This window comes from Pseudorasbora parva, chromosome 4 (genome assembly GCF_024679245.1).
Source record: "Pseudorasbora parva isolate DD20220531a chromosome 4, ASM2467924v1, whole genome shotgun sequence".
In the NCBI taxonomy this organism is placed as follows: domain Eukaryota; kingdom Metazoa; phylum Chordata; class Actinopteri; order Cypriniformes; family Gobionidae; genus Pseudorasbora; species Pseudorasbora parva.
The window spans coordinates 33,777,808-33,800,559 of record NC_090175.1 but is presented as its reverse complement, the minus strand read 5'-3'; the positions used below and the strand labels follow the sequence as shown (position 1 = coordinate 33,800,559).

Here is a 22,752-nt window from a genome sequence, read left to right as displayed (position 1 = left end):
GGCTACGTCACAGTCACTGCGTAACGTTAGCCTACATTGTAACGTTATATAAGCATGCAATATCGTTGACGAAAAAAGACAAGTCTAAAATGTAGGCTGAATGACACACTTTAAGCAGAACATCTCAAATACAGACTGATAAAATGCAGCTTACTTGTTTATTGGTGTTTTCAGATCATCCGCTCGCAAGAGAGAGCTCGCGTGCATATGGTTGCCAGGTTTAGGTAAAACACCGGATAGCATACGGGGTTTTTTTCACAGAAAAGCTGTTTGGGGGATTTAATTACTGAAATGCATGAACACAAGCTCTTTCTTGCGCGAGGATAGTCTGAAAACACCAATAAACAAGTAAGCTGCATTTTATCAATCTCCATTTGAGAAGTTTTGCTTAAAGTGTCATTTAGTCGGTCAGTGTTCTGTCAGGACGGTCAGGACTCACAAGCTGAACTGCTGTGAGCTGCTGAAATAAGCCAATCAGAGCAGAGCTCAACATTAATATTCATGACCCTTCCAAATAAGGTAAAAACAGCATTACATCCTAGGGACAGTTTACAGGGTTGTAAATGGACCATAAAACTGTATCTGGACAATTTTTGCCCTTAAATAAGCCACATACCCTCTATGTAAATATCAGAGAAAAATTTAATATATTGTTTCAAATCATTCTAGGGCACCTTTAAATATTTGGGAATACCTTTTTCATATTTTATTAGGTTCTTTGATAAGTTTACAATACGACAGCCGTAGCAACGTAACTTGCGTAATTTCCCCAAACCTTTGGCGTCACATGACACGTCAAGAAAGCGGCTATAGCCAAGCAGCTCCTGCCAGCCAGCTGACTGAGTCAAAGATAAATGAGTTTAGTGAGTGGGAGAATGATAGTGAAGAAGTTGCAGAGAGAGACAAGGTTCGTGCTTTGCAAATGTTTATCATTATCTTGTTATTAGTATGACCTGATTTATGGTTCATATTTGTTTACAGGGCAATGTTTTCAAGCACTTTCAGGCTTAAATAAAGTCTGTTTTCATTTACATTAGAATGCCTAGTATGTCTATTTATTGGTCACGGGTGCAGTGCGGGTTGTAAAAATATATACAGTGATGCGGGGCGGGCCAAATAATTTCATAAAAGCAGGACCTGCGGGTTGGACTCACGGGTTGGTCCCGCGCATCACTACCCTGAACACTGCTGGAGGAGTTCATATGCAAGTGTTCTGTTTGCGTCGCGTGTGAAATGTCTTCATCCCAGGTACAGTGGCATATGTTTCAGCATGTCATATGAATATAATTTCATGGGTTTTATTTTTTTCAAACGCCAAATGATCGCGATGCTCAAGTTTACAAGCCAGCGTCATTTTAGTAGCCTAGTCTATTGGTTACCGTTTTACAGAATCTATATGATACTTCAATTCAATGTTTGAGTGGTAGATAATAACCATAGTATATTGTCAATATCATAATATCAAGCTACCATAGATGAATCTGCAAATTTGAAAAATCGATTTGCATTATAGCCTGAGGGAAGACCAATAAACAAATATCACAGACATGTTAGGTATCCTAAAATATGATAAGATTTTTTGTACGTCTTTTGTATTTACTTGTGTTTACTTGGGGGTGGTGGCGGTGGTGGAAGTGACGTATAGCCGTAAAGCAGTCAAATTTTGTAGTTTTTGTCTCGGGTTACTACCCGAAACCCGAAGTTTAAAAGTATGATTAAAAACTATACAGACCCCGTCAGGCTATGGCAGACGTGTCATTCAACCTATTGTAAGTCGATGTAATATCACAAGAGTCTTGTAAATATATTATGAAGGTTGAAAAGTTACCTAGTGCTGCTTTAAAAAACTCTTAATAACCTTACTCCACCTTACCTCTCAGATCTCTTACAGCCTGCACTCTCTGTTCCTCTTCATTGGGTCTCCTCCATTCAACCTCTGCTCATCTTACCACTATGGGCCATAGGGTTTTTAGCAGGGATTCTCCTCGCCTTTGAAACTCTCTCCCAGTTGACATCAGTAACTCAAACTCGTTATCTCAATTTATTACACGGCTCTGTGAAATACTTGATTCCGATTGGTCGATCGCTGGCGCCATCTTGTGGCTGTTAAATACTTAAACAGCCATGGCTACAATGGAAGACTTCAAGGCGGGTTTCCTTAATAAAGTTTTAAATATGGATATTTTTCTTACACAAACGCATCAATTTGAATCAGAAGGCTCTATTAACCCATCGGAGCCGTGTGGAGCACGTTATTTGACTGTTAATCTGCTTGGATTAACGTTAGCCTGGACTTTTTAAATATAACTCAGATTGTATTTGTCTGAAAGAAGAATGTCATATACACCTATAATGACTTGAGGGTGAGTAAATCATAGGCTTGGTTTCATTTTTGCGTGAACGAACCCTTTCAGCATTCATTTTCAACATTTAGCAGCAATAGATAAAGGCTTAAAGCAGTTTGGAACTGTTTTTCTTTGCGGAAGCTTTGCGTAAGAACTAATAAAATATTTAATCTCAAGACAATATTTTGTGTCTAATTTATTTGAGACTAGTAGCCGTGTAATAAGCGGGATAATGTACACCCAGCCGGATGTTATCGCAGAATAAACCCCTTCAGAGTGATGCAAGACCTGATCACTCTGTCAGGGTTTATTCTGTGATAACAACCGGCTGGGTGTACATTATCCCTTACTTAAAATCAGACTTAAAACCCATTTATTCAGACTAGCTTTCCCTTCCTGATTATGCTATGCACTCAATAAAATTATTAGTATTAATAATACAATAATTGATCCTGTTATAAGTATATAATGTTTTCCTTTTCTTTCTTTTATCTCACAGATTTGAGAATCATAGTGAACTGATGAATCCTAATGTCCTACATAGGACATTGTGCCTTTGGCTCTCACTTTATATTGTTAACTATACTCTAAATAAACTACATACATATATATTTTTGTCCTGTCCCTTAGCTCCCTCTCAGTTACATACCAGATTCAAAGGCTAATTCATTATGCGGTTTAGTTCCTTTGTTTTCTTTCATGTTTAAATAACAGCATTATTCATGATCGTTCACAGCTCCACACATATGGGCATTGTAAAGAAAAAGCGTCTTAAAAAATAAAAGCAACAACACTCATTAGTGAACACATATCTATTGCGTGGCCTTAATTCAGTGACTTAAAATTTATGTTTAAAAAAAAAAATACATGCATAAACATCATATTAGCCCAGTTCTGTCAACACTGCACTGGCTCCCTATTAAACATCGCATACATTTTAAAATCTTGCTTATTACTTACAAAGCACTAAAAGGTTTAGCTCCCCAGTACTAGTGTAACCCCGGCATCCTGGCCAAATTTGCCCATTGGTTTCTGTCCAATTTCTGTCCTTTCCTCCTAATAATCCCCATATCCTGATTGGCTTCATCACTCAGTCTCCTCTCCACCATAAGCTGGTGTGTGGTGAGCGTTCTGGCGCAATGTGGCTGCCGTCACATCATCCAGGTGGATGCTGCACATTGGTGGTGGTTGAGGAGATTCCCCCTTCTATGTAAAGCGCTTTGAGTGCCTTGAAAAGCGCTATATAAATCAAACGCATTATTATTATTATTATTATTATTATTATTATTATTATTATTAGTACTTAAGCAAGCTCTTAACACATTATACTCCATCACGTCTATTGCGGTCTCAAAATTCTGGCCAGTTGATAATACCTAGAATATCTAAATCAACTGCAGGCGGTCAATCCTTTTCCTATTTAGCACCTAAACTCTGGAACAGTCTTCCTAGCATTGATCAGGAAGCAGACTCACTCTGTCAGTTTAAATCTAGACTAAAAACACATCTCTTTACTATGGCATACACATAGAACATTTGTTACATTTCAATACCGATTTGGTATTGCGGCCGGTACTTTTGACAACACTAGTCAAGTACACACAAATGTATGTACAAAATAACATCTTGGCGAGTATGCATGTAAATACGGTTGGCTTGTCTCAAGTGAACAGTTGAGAAAGTTGTGTAAAAGTATATAGACCATTTGGATGATGACATACTTTGTGGGCACAGCATACCTGGAGGGAGAAAATGTCAGTTTTTTAAACTTAATTGTATAAGGAGGATTAATCTGTATTTAATGTATTCAGGGAATGCCATCCAGTATTATTTTGCATTTAATTTCTTATTAAATGTCTAGTATTACTTACCTAAACACTACTGGTATACCTACCTGTTTATTTTATTTATATCTATTCAATTTTATTTATTTGTGTTACTGCTTGAAAATTGTTTATTTGTTTTTATTTCATTACTGAATGTTTACTTGTCTTTTTGTGAATTCAATTCAGAGTATGAAACCAGGCTTGTGCTGTGTGTAAGCTATTGTCTCTTTGGTTTGCTGGTATATGGGGAATTTCATGCGCAGGGAACGTGGTCCGCAAATCACTCGCCCAAGTGGAAAAATGTGCTGTTGCTACCGATCTCAATCAATGAAAATCACATTGTATTTCATATGAAACTAAATAGACTAAATCAAACGAAAAAAAGTCTAACTATTTTCACAGTATTTCATTTTCTCTATAGGAAAAACTTAAAGGGATAGTTAAAAAAAAAAGGAAATTAGGTCATCATTTACTTACCGTCAAGTTGTTCCAAACCTGTATGAGGTTCTTTGTTCTGCTGAAGATAAAAGAATATGTTTTCCCCCTACTATGGTATTCAATGGTGGCTCTATTTGCTTGATTACAAACATTCTTCAAAATATCTTATTTTGTGTTTAGCAGAAATGTATACACGTTTGGAACAACTTGAGGGTAAGTAAATTTTCATTTTTGGGTGAACTATCCCTTAAATTAGACCTACTGTAGGCAAAGTATGTAGACAAAGTTACAGTTTTATGAAATACAACAGGATACAGAAAGTGTGACTCACTCTTCTCTAGGTTGAGGAAGAACTTGGGTAGTGGTGCTTGAACCTCAGTAAGCCTTCGCTTTGGTTGAGGAGAGGCATTGCTGCTGCCTCCACCCCCAGCTTCTGCTGCCCGATCCCCTCCGGATGTATTGCGCGTTGAGCGACGCAAGGATTGTGTGGCATCAGAATCCAGGTAGGCGCAGCGTCTGCGCTTAGGCGGTGTTGCCATGATGACAGGGACACAGGAGGATTCGCTCAGAGCTGCTTGGCTGTCTGTGGACTGGGGGGTGGAAGGATTCTGACCAGGACTGGGGGAACGTTCTCTGAGATTTCTTTAATAAAAGTGAGAATTATGAATAATCTTAGCTGATCTTAAATTCTAAAAATGAAAAAAGGAAAAAAAAATAAAAAAATGTAACATCAGTACTAATTCCACATTAACACTAGGGATGCAATGATTATAGATTTTGTTGGTACGATTATATTCTGATAAATAATCATGGTTTCGTGATTTTCATGACTATTATGCATTAATTATAGCCTGACAAGCCAGACCCACATCAAGATTTTTGGTCTGAAAACTCACCATAGACAGGGCTCAATCAGAGGGGCGGGGTAAACGGTTGTCTTTCAAACTCCCTCTGCAAGCGATAGGATAGCGCTACCACCAACCAGAGCAACGAAGGTGAAACAGAGCTTGTTGATAGATTAAACATTCGCCGTATACGGTCAGCAAAACCCCGAACATATTTTCCCTTTTTAAGAATGACTTCAGTGCCGTTCTTTGTTCTTTTCTCAGAGAAAAGCTTAACTCCAAGTCTTCCAGAATCGCGGTCAAAGCTGATACGAAAGACCGCCGCCGTTCGCCAGTTTCTGTGTTTACTAGAAGTACGCAAACACAACTCGGCCATCATCATTATGGCCCCGCCCAACCGACTCTATACACGATGTGACTGGTCTGGCAAGAGTTAGGGGAATACAGCTCAGAAGGGTATTGAGAGTTCCTAGACGACACTTGCGGGCAGATTAAATGTGCTGCCGCTAGGGTGCGTCTAGATTTCTAGGCTACATTAATTAATTATTTTCACAATAATGTATAAAATCACTAGCTTAGAAATCTAGACACACCCTAGCAGCAGCAAATTTAATCTGCTCACAAGTGTCGTCTAGCAACTCTCAAATTTTGGCCTAGCAACAAGGGGGAGAGGACGCTGGCGTTGTCTGTTCGCCGCTTTTCCACCTGATTTTAGTTTATATACGTTAATTATAAACTTTATTTTAATTTTATTTTTTGTCAGTAACTAGTACATTCAGTCAGTGCTAATTTTGGGACATATTGCTTGGCTCTTATCGTCTCGGATAACTCTTCTCGGCTGTTGACAGTTGGCTGTTGACAGTTGGCAGTTTGAATGGACTCCCTCATGACAGGAGAGCACTTTTATACATCTAAAACCTTTTTTGTATGGATTTTTACGGTTTTTCTCCTAATTTCAAAGACTTTTACTCACCCCTGCTATCTCTTCTAACATCGTCTGTTTGCTGGAATTGCTGGGAGTTGCCGCATACACTCTGCTATGGTATGGACCATCATCTCGCTGTGCCTGACAGTGTTCCAGCTCTGTGTTTCTATAATGCATAGCGCTAGTCAAAACCTTCCAGCGGCCGTCATGAAGCTTAAATATTCCATCCCACAGCTGCTAAATTTCAACGGCCGCACATTTCCGGCGTGCATCGCGGTCATTAAGGAACTTGGACTTCTGCGCAGACGGCGTTACATCCATAGAGGCTCTCGTCGCGGGCTAGTTTATCATCAGCCTGAAAACTCTGCATCAGCCATACCATCCATCTGGACCTCCGTCGCACATCTGCCACGTCATCACAACAGTTTTGCTCTCCGTTTTGGTAACACGGGAAACACGGGAATCACCGCGAGATCTCACCAATCTAAACTGGATTGCATGGGAAACACCGCGAGATCTTTTAGCACAGCGCATGACAGAAAACGTGGAGTAGATTTTAGTGTTTTACGGCCAATAACGAGATTCACCACCCCATCAACGCTCAAAATAGAACTTTTTAATGCACAATCCCTCACAAATAAGTCATCTTTCATCCAAGACCACATCATTGATAAGAGATTAGACCTTATGTGCTTAATGGAAACATGGCATCAGCCTGCAGTTTACGCAGCACTTAATGATGCCTGTCCTCCTGGTTACAGCTATCTGGAGAAAGCCCGCTACACTGGTCGTGGTGGTGGCTTAGCTGTAATTCATAGACAATCATTGGAGCTGTCTTTTCTCCCTCTGCCCACAGTGTCATCATTTGAATACCTTGCTTTTAAATATAAACCCCCTTTTTCTTTGACAATACTGCTCATTTATCGGCCCCCAAAAACAAATTCAGTTTTTATCTCTGAGATGCATGACTTTCTCACAACACTCTGCTCTACTTCTGCCAACATTTTAATATTAGGAGATTTTAATATTCATGTAGATACCCCCTCCTGCCACCTGGCAGCTGAGTTTCTGCAATTATTGGACTGCCTCAATCTCCAACAGCATGTATATGGACCCACTCATTCTAGGGGGCACACTCTGGACTTGGTCATTTCCAACTCTCCTCATATTAGAAACCTCTTGGTGTATGATCTGGGTGTGTCTGACCACCAGGCCATCTCATTGGAGCTGCCACGCCCCTCTTCCCTTACCAAAGATTCCCGTCAGATTTGCTACAGGAACCTGAAAAAGATTAACCAAGACTCTTTAACTTCAGACCTTCAGCAATTCTCCTCTGTTGATCTCTCCTCAGTCTCTGAGTCGGTTGACTTCTACAACAAGTCTCTGAGCAGCCTTCTAGATCTTCACGCACCTGTCATAACTAGAATGGTCACCTTCTCGCGCTCAGCACCCTGGTACACCAGCGAACTGCGGAAGATGAAGACGGTTGGGCGCGTACTTGAGAGGCGTCTCAAGCTCTCAGGACTCACTGTTCATAGGCAAGCCTATAGAGTTCATCAGAAGGCCTACGCAAGGTCTTTAAGAGATGCTCAGTCACAGTTCTACTCTAGCATCATCAACAATAACCCTGGAAACTCCAAGAAGCTTTTCTCCACTATAAATCACATCCTCAAACCGCAAACTCACTCTTTTTCAGAAGCCACAGAAGAGAGGTGCAATAAGTTCATGACCTTTTTTAGGAACAAAGTAGACAACATCCACTTGCTCCTATCTAGCACCTCCGCTCTGCCTGTCCCGTCTGTTGATCCACAGCCAGGGACCTTCCAACATCTCTGCTGCTTCTCCATCATCACACAGCTCGAGGTTGAGGACATCATCAGAAAAATGAAACCATCCACCTGTGCACTGGATCCTTTTCCTACAGCCTTGGTAAAATCTAACCTCAGTGTCTTAAGTCCATTCATTACCAAGATTATTAATAATTCCCTCCAGGCTGGCCATGTTCCTTCATCTCTTAAAACTGCTATCATCAGACCACTTCTAAAAAAACCTACTTTAGACCCAGATGTTAATGACAACTACAGGCCCATCTCCAACCTCCCATACCTCTCTAAGGTGCTGGAAAAAGTTGTTGCTGCACAGCTTCAGGTCCATTTGGAGCATAACCATCTTTATGAGAAATTTCAGTCTGGTTTCCGCTCAGGACACAGCACAGAAACAGCTTTGGTCAGGGTCACAAACGATCTTTTGATGGCGGCAGATGCTGGTTCCCCATCCCTTCTCATCCTCCTGGACTTAACTGCAGCTTTCGATACAGTTGACCATAACATCCTCCTTCACCGTTTACATTCCACCATTGGTCTCTCTGACTCGGTCCACAACTGGTTTTCTTCTTATCTCACTGGGAGAACTGAATATGTTGCGTTAGGAGAAGCTACATCCCTGTCACACAATGTCACCTGCGGTGTCCCTCAAGGCTCTGTGCTCGGACCCACCCTGTTCATACTCTACATGCTCCCCCTTGGTCGTCTCATCAACCGGCATGGGATTTCTTTTCACTGCTATGCTGATGACACTCAACTTTACTTTAGGACAAGTTCATCTCCCTCTGCTGACCTCACACCATCCACTTTGATCACTTGCCTGGATGAGATAAAGGCGTGGATGAAGCAAAACTTTCTGCAGCTAAACAGCTCCAAAACTGAAGCTATCCTAGTCGGCACTCCACTTCAGGTCCAGAAGTCCGTTATGACCAGCATTGCTTTCTCTGATCAGGTCATTCCTCTTTCCACTTCAGTCACCAATCTGGGGGTCAGAATGGAATCACAGCTTACTTTTGAAGCGCACATCAAACACCTGTGTAAGACCTCCTTCTTCCACCTCAGAAACATTGCCAAACTTCGTCCCATTCTATCACTGGCTGATGCGGAGAAGCTTGTCCATGCCTTTATCTCCTCCAGGCTGGACTACTGCAATGCGCTCCTTATTGGCATCCCTAGCAAAAATCTCCAGAGGCTGCAGTGTATTCAGAACAGCGCTGCTAGGATCCTCATGAGGGTGCGCAAATACGACCATATCACCCCCATTCTAAAATCACTCCACTGGCTTCCTGTGTCGTTCAGGATCGAGTACAAGATCTCTCTCCTTACCCACCAGTGCATCCATGGTGATGCTCCCTCCTAACTCAAGGAACTCCTCACCACACAAACAGCCACTCGTAACCTCTGCTCTGTTTCGCTGTATCGCCTCAAAACTCCCACAGCCAATCTCCGTACTATGGGGGATCGGGCCTTCTGCTCTGCAGCCCCCAGTCTGTGGAATGCTCTCCCTGACCACCTGCGGACTCCACAGACTATAGATACTTTTAAGCGTGGTCTTAAAACCCACCTTTTTAGCAGAGCTTTTAATTGACTTGCTACTTGTTTAATTTATTTTATTTTATTTTTCGGTTTTATTTATTTATTGTTGTTGATTGTTTTGTTTTGTTTTTTTAAATTCTGTAGCACTTTGAGATTTTGTTTAATATAAAGTGCATTATAAATAAAATTTAGTATTATTATTATTATTGCTGTCTCCTGAATTAGTTAATCAGTCCCTCAATAATCATGTTAACTATGTCTGAATCCCAAGCAATTTACTAGCGTTGCCACAGGAATGCTTCAGCTTTTGCCACCCGGAAGATCGTTTATTACTGTTGTGACGTCATGGTGAATTGTCGTATAGGAGAGAAAGTTAGCCTTGATTTGTCTATTTCTGAAGAGGACCAGAATCACTGTCTGCACAGTAAAGCAGTAAAGATGGTACTGAGCAGTTTTCTCTCAAGCTGCTTGGTTGAGAAATCATGCTCCATTGATCCATTCTCCATTCTTCTCCAAATTCACATCACTCCTCTCATGTTCTCTCCTCGTCGCTCTTATCCTATCCTCTCCTGTTCATTTCACTCATCCTCTCCTTTCTCCTCCATGCATCTCCTCTCAATTCTCTCCTCTTCACTCTTCTCTCTTGTTCAGTTCACTCCTGTACTCTTTACCCTCTCCTCTCCTCTCCTCTCCTCTCCTCTCCTCTCCTCTCCTCTCCTCTCCTCTCCTCTCCTCTCCTCTCCTCTCCTCTCCTCTCCTCTCCTCTCCTCTCCTCGGACCACACCTTCATATAAGCATTCATATAAGCTTATTTCAAATGATTCCTCGCTTCAAACATATCCCTGTAGCAGAATTTATTCTCATATCTAAAAAAAAAAAAAAAAAAAAAAAACTCTTCCTCCTCTATTTCTCTTTTCTTCTTCCCTTTTCTGGTTTTTGCTACTCTGAGCAGTATACAAATCTTGGTATTTGGGGCACTTTTTTGTGTTTCTTTGCCTCTTCTTGACGGATCGCTTCCTGTACTCCTGAGTTGTAAGTCGCTTTGGATAAAAGCGTCTGCTAAATGCATAAATGTAAATGTAAATATCTATTTCTTTACCTAGCAAGTCCAGTTGAAATTTTCGCAATTTTTCAACTTCTGGTGTAAGCAAAATGGACATATAGGACATACCTCTTGTAGAGCATAAGATTCGAGAATTAAAAAAAAAAGTCCCAACCCCATTCCTGTGAGGAGTTATGGTCATTTAAAGAAACCACCAAAATTAGCTAAAAGACTGACATGGTCCTTTCAGTTAATAACAATAATAATAATAATAATAATAATAATAATAATAATAATTAAATACAGCTGCAAGCAGCAATTCCGGGGCCAAGCGCAAAGAAGAAAATGAGACATGCCAACATGGCTGGGAGTGACCAGCTTCAACAATGAAGAATTAAAGACCTATTAAAATAAGCTTAGACAAAATGGATATACAATTATATATAAAGTAAAAAAAAAAAAAAAAAGATTTAATAATGTATCACTTTCGACCAATAGGTGGTGCTCTGACCAAATTGGTGTGGTGTGGTCAGTGTGAGGTGACAATGACACATGCACAGTTTGGCGTCAATTTGTCAAAACATTGCTGAGATACAACCTTAAGATTCATTTTGGAAAAACGCTGCAGGTCACTTCAGGTCATGCTTGTGATGATATGTACCAAGTTTGGTTTGAATACGATAAAGCGTTACGGAGATACAGCTGTAAGTGTATTTTTGCACCGGCTACGTAAAATTTGTTCGCGCGTTTATCAAAAACGTTTCGACGAATCAACTAGAATTTAAAAACTTTGTCAGCATGGCCTGAAGATGATCTGCTTCAATTTTCGTGAAAATAAGCCTAAGAGGATTTCGAAAAACTAATTTTTTTTGGAAAATTTAAAATGGCGGGAAAATATTCATGACAGAAAATTACATCATACGGTGCAATCGGCTTGAGCCAAGGAATCAAATGAAAAATGATTTTTTTTTTTAGCCCTTATGTTTCAAAAGAAATTAGCATAAACATGAGTACACCTTTTGACAGGTTGTGGCGCTAGAAGGATTGAGTTAGAGACTCAAAATATGCTATAGTGACAGTTGGGACTATCCTTTAGCTGTGTGCCAAATCTCAACAACTTTCCTGCAAGCTGTTCTATGGGCTGCCATAGATTCAAGAGCTGAAGAAGGAATAAGAAGAAGAAGAACCGGAACTGATAAAATAGGTGCCTAATGAGTGCCGATGAATGTTTGTGGAGCGAAGAGAACGTGCTGAGATCTATGAAGTAATGAGTTCTTTAAGGTAAGTGGGAGCATTCTCATCAGGATCCTAGTGGAACTGTTCTGTATGTGCTGGGGTTTCTGGGTGCTAGGAATCTCAAAGAGGAAACAAAGGCATGAATGAGTTTCTCAGCATCATGAAGAGTGAGTCTGGCTATATTCCAGGTGACAAAAAGATGTTTTGCAAAGATATTTAATGTGTGTCTCAAAGGTTAAGTCCGGATCAAACCTAGCACAGAGATTGGGGACTATGGATGATAGAGGAATGTCCTGGCCTACAGAAAATGTAATACAGATTATGGCGGATGATCTGATCTGATGAGGGGAACCAATGAGGATGGCTTCTGTCTTAGAAGCGATAGAAATCCAAAATGCGGCTTAGTGTCTTATTGTGGAATTCCACAGAATCAGTAACTGATGGGATATCTGCAGAATCGAGATGTTGAAGGATTAAGCTCAGGTTCACTCTGTTAATAGTTTTCAGGTTTCTGAAACATATTTCACGTTTGGCCTGGATATAGGAAGACAGAAAAGGCAGCTCTATGGAAATTGCCTTATGGTCAGATACACCCAGATCATACACAAATGGTGCACTTAGAGAGGCAGACTCGGTAATGATCCGATCAATAATATTCCCCTTGATGTGTGTAGGAACATCAACATGTTGCCTGAGATTTAAGCAGTCCAATGACTGCAGGAATTCTGTAGCAAAATGGCAGGAAGGATTATTGACAATGTTAAAATATCCAAATATTATTATATTGGAAGAGGTTGCACAGAAAGTTGAAAGAAGAATGTACATCTCTGAAATGAAGCATGAGTTTGATTTGGGTGGCCGGTAGATTAGTAGTATAGTCATTGAGGAGGTGGGGGGGCTTACAATTAAATCCCAAACATTCAAATGAAGACAGCTCAGGGAGGGCCAGAAGGAATAGATCCAAATGACTGCAGTAGAAAACAGTCAGGCCACCACCACAACCAGAGCTACAAGCTTTATGGAAATAACAGTAGCCTGAAGGACATGTCTCATTCAAAACAGAAAAAAACATCTGGTTTCTGCAAGGCACATTATGTCCAAACATTTGTCCTGAATACAGGGCCGGCTCTAGCTCTTTGATTGCCCTAGGCGAGATGGAGTTTTGCGCCCCCCACCCCTCCACCCCACCCCACTCACTTTTATCGTCTCTATTCTAATTCAGCACGTCTGTTTTCCTAGGCCTACCCCTAACCGAGAAGCACTTATTATTAAACACGTTTGACGCTTTATTTCCACTTTTCAAACATTTTCTCACTTTTTATTGAAAATAAATGCCTTTCCGATCTGATATGTGATGGGAAAAGGGAATAGAGCGAGTGTGGTAAAAGGCAGGATCGAACCTCTGATTGATCTGCATCAAATCGTTATGCCATGCGTCTTACCACTACACTACAGCCACTGTAAAGAATTTAGTGAACACAGCATATTTGTGTTTAATGTAAAAAATATGGTATCTATCGTTAGGCTGCTTCAGTAAAACAAAACAAAACGAGAGGCCGTATTTATTTCCTTCTGACGCCCACGTAGAGAGCGTTTGTACTTTTTATAACTAACGTGCATACGTTATCCATATTCATAACGAACTGGACTTTTGATATTTAAATGACATCCATGTAGGTTATTGTCAGTGAAGTTATGTTTGCAATACGTATAGTAATTATGTAGAAAACTAGCAAGTGATAGCTTGGTGACAATATTAATAATATTTATAAAATAAATATTAGTTGATAAGATTGCTACTAACTAATTTTTTGTTTTGTTTGACAACTTATTGGCTGAGATAAGAAGACTAACCTCTATACCGGGCTTTCTTTCGATTTTTCTTTCTTTTTCTCTTTTTCCGTCCCTGTGCACCCGCGGGTTTAGGCGCCTCATTTTTGATGAACGCGCAAGATGAGCACTTGCCTGACCTAACGCCTGAACTAATAATCAATAATCACCATCAATTCAATCCAATAATCAGGTTGATAAGTAATTAAACGTGTGGCTGAGGGGGCGCCCTATGATGATCATGTTTCATGAACATTATGTTGTATTTCGCTTGTTCCGATTATATGCTTAATGGGAAGTAATGGGCGGCACTGGAGCGCGCTCGCGCCCCTAACACAATTGTCGCCCTAGGCGACCGCCTAGCTCGCCTATAGCAAACGCCGGCCCTGCCTGAAAATGATATTGTATGAAGAAGCATTTGTTTGTAAGGCATTGTATATTTAATAGCTCTATTTTAACTGTTAAATTATCTCTGTACTGGGTGGAGTAGACCAAAATCCACTCCACGGTTTCATCCATCTCCATCTGTTGCAGTGTCTGCAGTGCTAATAATCCTCGGCATATCAGTCCTCTGATGACGTGAAAGAGACGAGACAGGGTGCACAGCAGTCCAGATAGTAGGGATGATTTCACCAGACCAGGAATAAACAAACTTTCGTCTACTTCTGTAGATGTAACGAGGCCGTCACAGGAGTCCAAGTTCTTGAATGACTGATAAACATGATGGAGCATTGTAGTTGTTACATTCCATCAGCTGAGTGGCGGAGTAGTTAATTATGCCAGACACACGGACTCCACGTATGTCTTTAACCACCAACCATAGAGGCAATATGCAGAATAAGACTAAACTCGGCACCAAACAATCATCTGTGACTACTAGGGAGATTGAGACCGCTGGTGATGCAGACAGCTATAAAAATCCATTGGCCGGTTAGCTAACGTTACACAGACGCTTGCTACCAACTGTTAACAGCCAAGTGGAGTCATCAGAGACGGTAAAATCCATGCAACAGTCCTAATTATAGCTCTGCCTGATTTGACTGTTACAGCAATAAAAAATTAAAATAAAATCTAATACTAACATTATAGTTAACTTGATTCGGGTGGAAAAGTGGCGAACAGAAAGCGCCAGCGTCCTGTCCCCCTTGTTGCTCATTCCTCGTTATAATTGCCATTACAATATTCATATTACCATTCTTTTTCCAAAATACTGGGGCATCTGTCAACAAGAGGTGGGAGTAAGTCACATGTGCAAGTCAAAAGCAAGTCTCAAGCAAGTGCAAGTCATTTGTGACAAGCAAGTCAAGTCACTGCTTTATATCAAACAAGTAAAGTCAAGTCATGGCTTGGGTCAAGCAAGTCACTGGCAAGTCATACAAAGGTTTGATGACAGGCTTAAAATGTTAATTATTTAAGCTATCTGGGTCTTTTTGACCACAAATTAAGTTTGCTGGAAAATTATTATTATTATTTTTTTTAAAGACAAAATGTAGCTAATATTACTCCCTTAAATCATGTTTTACTAAAATGTTTTACATGTGTGCAGTGTTGGCTACATTACAACATTTTTATTTATATACCATTTCAAATCAATGGGACACTGTAAAAAATACTTTTTTAAAAACATAATTTGTCAAAAAAATCAGCTTCAATGCAGAACACACAGCAATGGTGGAGTGGCTTTAACCCAGCCGTCCAATCCTAAACACAACACTGACACACCATCATGTTTTGCTTGTACAATGTCAACAGTTGACAACAAGAATCATTAAAAGGACACAAAAAGCTACGCTGTCGAAAGTTGAAATGCTAACTGTAGGTGTCTTCAGCAAAACTGGTTATTTATTAAACAATAGAAATATTCAGTTATCCATCATTGTGCAACACAAGTCGGATACCACATTTCAACTTACAGTTCTTGATGGTTTCATAGTGAAGAGTTTGGATGTGTGCAATTTTGAACTGATTGCTGAAAAAAACGATGGATACAGCACGACCCCGAACCCGCTCAATCTGGCAACAGAGCATGAGTACGTGGTGAGCATGTACGTGCGGTGATCCACAAGTAACTGATTACCATGGAAACGTGGCGTAGCGCCTTCCATTTTCATTCACGACTCTCATATAGAGCTTTCTCTGCTTGCCTGCTGCGTCATGTTGGTAGGTTGCGGTGCGTTCAAACACAGATATTTATTTACAAAAACAAGTTATTTTGAGTCATTTAACTCAAGTCTGAGTCAAGTCTCAAGTCATGAATATCAAGTCAAAGTCAAGTCAAGTCCTAAAATGTGTGACTTAAGTCTGACTTGAGTCAGGTCATGTGACTCGAGTCCCTCACCTCTGATGAGCAGCTTCGAAGTCTGTTGGGACCACTGGTTACCATTTGTTGCTTGTTCCAAACTCAAGTGTGGGTAAAAGTGTGCCATAATGCTAAATGTCCAGTATGTTTTTCAGAATTTAGTTTTGGTTGTATTTTTCTGTGGAATGAGTATACTGTTTGGTGAAAACAATGGCATATTGACTGATGTCATAACTTGGGGAAATAGTTGATTGCAATGAAGAGAAAGATGAAAATATTGTGGAAAAAAGTGAGAAAACGACTATATTTTGCATTAAATTGAAACAAAATCATGTAGAAATGTGTTTTAAGTGTTATTTTTCAGTGGATGTTGTACGCACATGTTCTGTGTATCTGGAATGCATTTATTGACAGCCTAACCAACCCACTGCAGATTCAAGGAAAAAAATATCATTTTCTTTAGAACAATGAAACTTGGCTCTCTTGTACAATTTTTATGATTATATTTATATATACATTTTGTTTGATTTTGTTGTAGTAAATAAGGGCTGTCAATGAATATTCTAAATTTGAATATATATTTAGTTGAAAAAAAATTTGAAGGTGAAAATTAATATTCAAATAAAAAATAAAAAAAAAGTCTTAAAAAAAAACGCCCATGGTAGTAGAGGTGTGGCTGTCTGCTTTGCGAGTGGACATGCTCAAGGGGTGCAGAGACAGGTCACAGGAGTTGTACTGTCTGGCACAGCTCAAAGTTGTCTTGCATGGAAGATAGCAGAAAGTCCAGAGACCAACTTGACCACAGTAAGAGAAAGCGATTTTAACCAAAATATAAAAAGAATTCTCGAAAATATAAAAAGCCATGTCTGGAAGTACTTTGGATTTTGGTCTGTAGGAGGTAAAATTGTTGAGCCACGAGATAAAGCTGATGCAAGCTATGTAAGATACAGTTAGCATAACCTGCCTTATTTTATTTAACATTAAACAGAAACATTACTAAAGTGTAGGCTACTGTACTGACTTAAGATATTGCATGATTAAAGGATTAACCGTTTCATGTCAGGGAAAAGTTCCATGTTTACCACACCACAGCTCGCTCGGAGCATTGAATAAGCTGTGTAAAACTTAAATTAATATTAATAATATTTGTTTCAATCACTGAATGAAGCCTGATATATTTGGGACAAGAGTCGCAACCTTAAATTGCTTGCACAAAACTCTTGATCAGCACTCAAAGTTTGTTCATTTAAAGGTGCCCTAGAGTGATTTGAAACAATATGTTAAATTGTTCTCTGATATCTACATAAAGGGTATGTGGCTTATTTAAGGGCAAAAATTGTCCAGATACAGTTTTACAGGTCCATTTACAACCCTATAAATTGTCCCTAGGATGTAATGCTCTGTTTTTGCCTTATTTGGAAGGGTTATGAATATTAATGTTGAGCTCTGCTCTGATTGGCTTATTTCAGCAGCTCACAGCTCACAAGTAGTTCAGTAAAGCGGCTTGTGAGTCCTGACCGTCCTGACAACACAGACCGGCTAAATGACACTTTAAGCAAAACATCTCAAACGGAGATTGATAAAATGCAGCTTACTTGGTGTTTTCAGAACATCCGCGCACGAGAAAGAGCTCGCGTTCGTGCGGTTGCCAGATTTCAGTAATTAAATCCCCCAAACAGAGCTTTTCTGTGAAAAGAATTCGTATACTATCCAGTGTTTTACCTAAACATGTCCAATCTGGCAACCATATGCACGCGAGCTCTCTCTCGCGCACGGACGATCTGAAATCACCAATAAACAAGTAAGCTGCATTTTATCAATCTCCATTGACTATCATTTTAACTTATATGGTGGAAAAGGTGACGTTTGCTAGAAGGATCGCGTGAACGATCTGTAAGCAAAGTATCTACGGTTGTATTTTGTAATACAAAATAATATTAACCTTTGTCATTAGACACACTATTTAGTTGTGTATGGTACTTGGAGTATCCTATTGTTACTGTACTAGCATCTTGCGTCATCTAGACAATGCGGTCTCTCTAAGAAACTTTCAATTTAATCATAAATTGTTTAAACAGCTAGTCAATAAGTGGATAAATGACTTACTGCTTGAAGGAATATAGTTGCCCCTTTCTTCAGTTTAAGACGCTGAGTGAAGCTTGCTTGAAATGGGCCGAACAAAAACAATTTGTTGTGGTATCTGATTATAATAAACCTCAACCATGTGTCATGAGAGCCGTTTTTGCTATCTTCGAGTGTCTTGCCATCAGTACCATCAGTAGATTCGGCTTGTTTGGACAGATGCAAATGTTGGGGGCGTGCATATAAATGATCCCCAACGCTTACGTCATGGTTATATTTATGTTGAGAAGCATTTGTTTTCTGTTGAGTTTTTGATTTACGACATTTACAAAAGAAATAGGAGGCAACGGTGTTTGAGACTCACAGTATGTGATGTCCATGTACTGAACTCTTATTATTTCACAATGGCAAGGTTAATTCAATTTTTCATTCTAGGGCACCTTTAAACCCAGAGCGTGGGGATGAGGGCGTGAGAGACTGAGGTCTGTGGTCTTGGCCATTGCGAGATGATTCGGTTTTGCATGCAATTATTTCAGTTCCTAGTTATAGTAGCCTAATAGCATCTGATTAAAATTTGTGCAGCAATATACCAAAGTTGTATGTAACTTTAGAGACGGTCCATAGATCCACGGATATTGAATGACCATGTCAATCCAGCTTTACTTCAGTTAATTTCACCTGTAGTAAGTAAGTCTGGCCAGTAGGAATGTACTACAAACTTTGGAACGCAAAAAAGCCTTTTGGTGTGTTACTGTGAATTTGCAGACGGTCCCTAAAGCAGCCTCAGCGGATACTTTACCTTGTTAAATTAGGTACTGCTCCTTTAAGGCGGAACGTACTCTCCTCTCACTCGCTGATGAGATGGTAGTCCGTAGTAGATGAAGTGCGAGCTGTGAACGTTTAGAACGTGGATGCGTTCTAAATTTCTGTTACTCTAAAGCCTAGTTCAGACTGTACGATTTTCAAACTCGTCGGGTCACTGCTCTTTTGACACTGCAGGACTATCTGGGGTATCATTCAGTCACTGCTGTGTTCACACTGCACGATGGTTTGACGACGGAGGAGTTCACACTGCATGACTGAAAAAGAGGAAGAATCGCTGACCAACTCTCTCTCTCCTGGGGGAAAATACGTTTCCCAAACACACGTGCGATGTGACAAGTAAACAACGCGAGATCACACGTGCGTCAGACCGGAGATCTCGCGCGAGACTTTGAATTGTTATTAAAAATGATAAACTGCACAAAGTTTGCTTCAAATTGTATGTGCGCTGATTTGTGGAGAAAAAGAAAAAAGATTATGGCGGAAGAAATTGTTGGAGAGACAGAGGGTTCACACAGCAGGAGTTTCAATCGCCGACAGGTCCAGATATTTAGCATGCCAAATATCTCACCGGCGGCAGAACTCAAAATCGACTCAACCGACTCAAAATCGGGGCAAAAATCGGGCAGTGTGAACTAGGCTTTAGCCGGTTGTTTTTCTGTTTAGTAACGCAGTTGTCAGTGGAGTGTTTAACTGCCCCCTGTGTGCGAGGGATTTTCGGTGATAATAAACCCCCTTTGAAAGTCTGATACGTGAGTTTGCTTCACTTGGCTAGAAACCATTCAAGCCAGCTATCCGGCCTCTCTGTGTGAAGCATGTAATACGAAATACAATATTAGTCACAATAAAGAAAACTGTAATTTTTAATAAAATTCGCTTTGGCATGAATGTGCGCAATTCATTGTGAAGCATGTGACTGAAGCATTGATGTGCGAGCCCGTAGAACGCTCAGATCTGAAACGTGAGGCTCACACATCAGCTGGTTACAAGTAGTGGCTGATCGTTTGGCGTAATATGCGCTTTGTTTTGAAATCTTTTAGGGATTAGCTTTACCAGTAAGCAACATTATATTAATAGTTCATCACCTGCAACCTGTGCGGGTCCATGATGAATGCAATTGTCGCGTGTGAAAAGTATCTGTCTGTAGTACGCAGAGGCAGCAATCGCAAGAAAGATCGATGCCTGTAAAAATTATTTAAGATCGTTTTCTATTTCTGTTGTAGTTTCCCCTGTTGCAAGTCTGCGGTATGCAGTTTTTACGCTGTCCGAGGGCGACTGTCGTCATTTTTTATTTATTTATGTTCTAAAACAACCACTGTTAACACAACATTACCTTAATTAGGGAACAATGATTAGACTTTAGAAGACAGAAACGCAATTGTGAATCGTTGCAAACGCAATTATATTGAGGAAAAGCAGAATTGGTTTTACCATGATGGAAGCGGCCGAAATGGCTTAGAACTCTGTAAGGAAAAAATAGCGTTAGCAACGTCTTGACTACCTAGCATGCCAGAACTGACGCTTACGCTCAATTTGATTTTGTTTTTGTTGGTGGGAATATTAGAACGTCATTTTTTAGCAATTTTGACAGCCCTACAGTAAATTGTCAAGCAGAATCAGCCCAGAACAATGAAAGCTGATAAAAAACAAGGTTAATTTTAAAAGGCTCTCATAAAGACATAAGCTACTTATACAGATAGTATTTATATATCTGTCACTGTTCCACAACAGTTGGCTGGCTCTATTGACTGTGGGATTATTTTTATTTTTTTTAATTCAATGCTTCTCTTCGTTAGGATGAAAAACATGATTTTTTTTTCATGAGTGGAAAACCCCTATGGCAGCCACATACACCTTCAGAGTGGATGGGGTCAAACTGGCGGAGACACAGTCTTGGAGGAACTCCAGCACTGAGGCCTTCACGCAGTTAACTGGGTCCACCCTCCGTTCTCTACACTAGCTAGTGAAGACATTCCACTTAAGACTATACAGTTTCCTCGTAGAGGGAGCCCTAGAGCTGAGAATGGTCTCTACGACCTATTGTGGCAGGCCATCCTCTAGGTACTGGGCCCCCTCAAGGGCCAGACCCAGAGGTCCCACAACTCGGGCCTGGGGTGGAATATCATTCCCCCTGCCTGAGACAGCAGATCCCTCCTCAGAGGGACCTGCCATGGGGGCCGTCTAGCAGTGCCACAATGTCAGAGAACCAAACTCGGGACAGCCACCGGGGTGCTACTAATAGGAGGCTGATGCCCTCCCGGCGGACTCGCTCTAGAACTCCCGGGAGCAGAACGATCGGGGGAAATGCGTACAGACGCCGCCTCGGCCACGTCTGTGTCATGGCATCTAGCCCCAGCGGGGCCGGATGCCTGAGGGCGAACCACAGCGGGCAGTGGATGGTTTCTAGAGATGCAAACAGATCCACTTCCACTGGGCCGAACCTCTCGCACATGGCCTCCACCACTTCGGGGTGGAGCCGCCACTCCCCGGGCCTCAGCCCCCATAGCCAGCCTCAGACGCACCCACGACACACCCAAAATCGAGAACTGAGGGTTCGATAGGCGCGCCGAGTACAGTTTTCCCCAAGATTTACACAACTCGAGCCCGGCCGCTCTCTGTGAGCACGGCCAGCCGTGAGCGCAACACCCGAAGCGGCAGCCTCTCACACTCGCTGCAGGCGGCACCCTCAAGCGCCGCCTGAGCGTGCTGCGCCCCGAGACACTGCACACACAGCTGGTGTGTCCGAGCCCGTAATGAAGCGCGGGCACGGGTGCACACACCGACTAAACTGCTCGCTTACCATGCTTTAAATTGATATTGGTGACAGACAACAATAAACAGATAAACAATATCAACACAGAGCGCCTCGCTGAAGAGCAAAGACTGTCTGTTGTATGAGACGGCGCCTTCTTATAGCTTCCACGTACGCCGTCACCTACTACGTCATGACGTTGCACCAATCGGATTGGTGGCTGATTTCATTCATACTTCAGAGCAGTCACGCTGGGGGCGTTCCCCAGTGTCGTCACTCGACGACGCAGTGCGAGTTCCCTTGAGATAGGGAACTAAATTGGGTGTATCTGATAAAACCATAGTGACTTAAGCCAATTTGTCACTTTGTCTCTGCCGTCAAGTTTCTAACATTTATGTTTACCATTTTTAATTAGTTGATTATTTCATTTTAAACCCTCAGTTGAATTTGGACACAGGTGTTTAACCGATTAAGAAACTGCAATCTTTAACTTTACAATTCCACTTCAACTAATCCAAAGATTATCACCATCATAAATGACAAAATTAGTCATAATTACCAGTAACAGACAGAGCTTGATACCAATCCACTAAAAGCTCATCCCATGTTCTGGATCAACTTTTCACCAGATTCCTTCAGAATTAGCAGTTTCTTTAAAAGTTGTCGTTTGCCTTAACCCATCTGTAATGATAAACACTCATTCCAGAGGTTAATGACCCTTCCACAACATCAGGATAGAACAGTTTCACAAACCAACACATGCAAAACATAAAGTGCAGTCATCAACAAACATGCGCACATTAAACATATAACTATGAATTGCTCAAAATTTGGTTTGTGTTAACTAAAAATTACTCAGTTCTTACATGGTTTCTTCACCAATTTCAAATAATGTCTGTTCATTATTCTTTCATTTTTAGAGAAGTCAGCTGGTTTGTTTTGGTTTTGATA

General features: G+C 40.8%; 1 protein-coding gene across 2 annotated transcripts in view; it reads right to left on the bottom strand.

Annotated features, from left to right (window-relative positions):
- Positions 1–22,752, bottom strand: part of LOC137073273 (MSL complex subunit 3-like) — a 196,930-nt gene that overhangs the window by 74,469 nt on the left and 99,709 nt on the right. The window contains exons 9-10 of one of the 2 annotated variants that reach the window (XM_067441597.1): positions 4,941–5,251; positions 3,918–4,084 (exon numbers count right to left, since the gene is read on the bottom strand). In XM_067441597.1, coding sequence (XP_067297698.1) covers positions 3,933–4,084; positions 4,941–5,251 — 463 coding nt within the window. In that variant the 3' untranslated portion in view covers positions 3,918–3,932. Of the gene's footprint in view, positions 1–3,917; positions 4,085–4,940; positions 5,252–22,752 lie in introns of those variants that run through there. The other variant, XM_067441596.1, reaches the window with a different exon arrangement.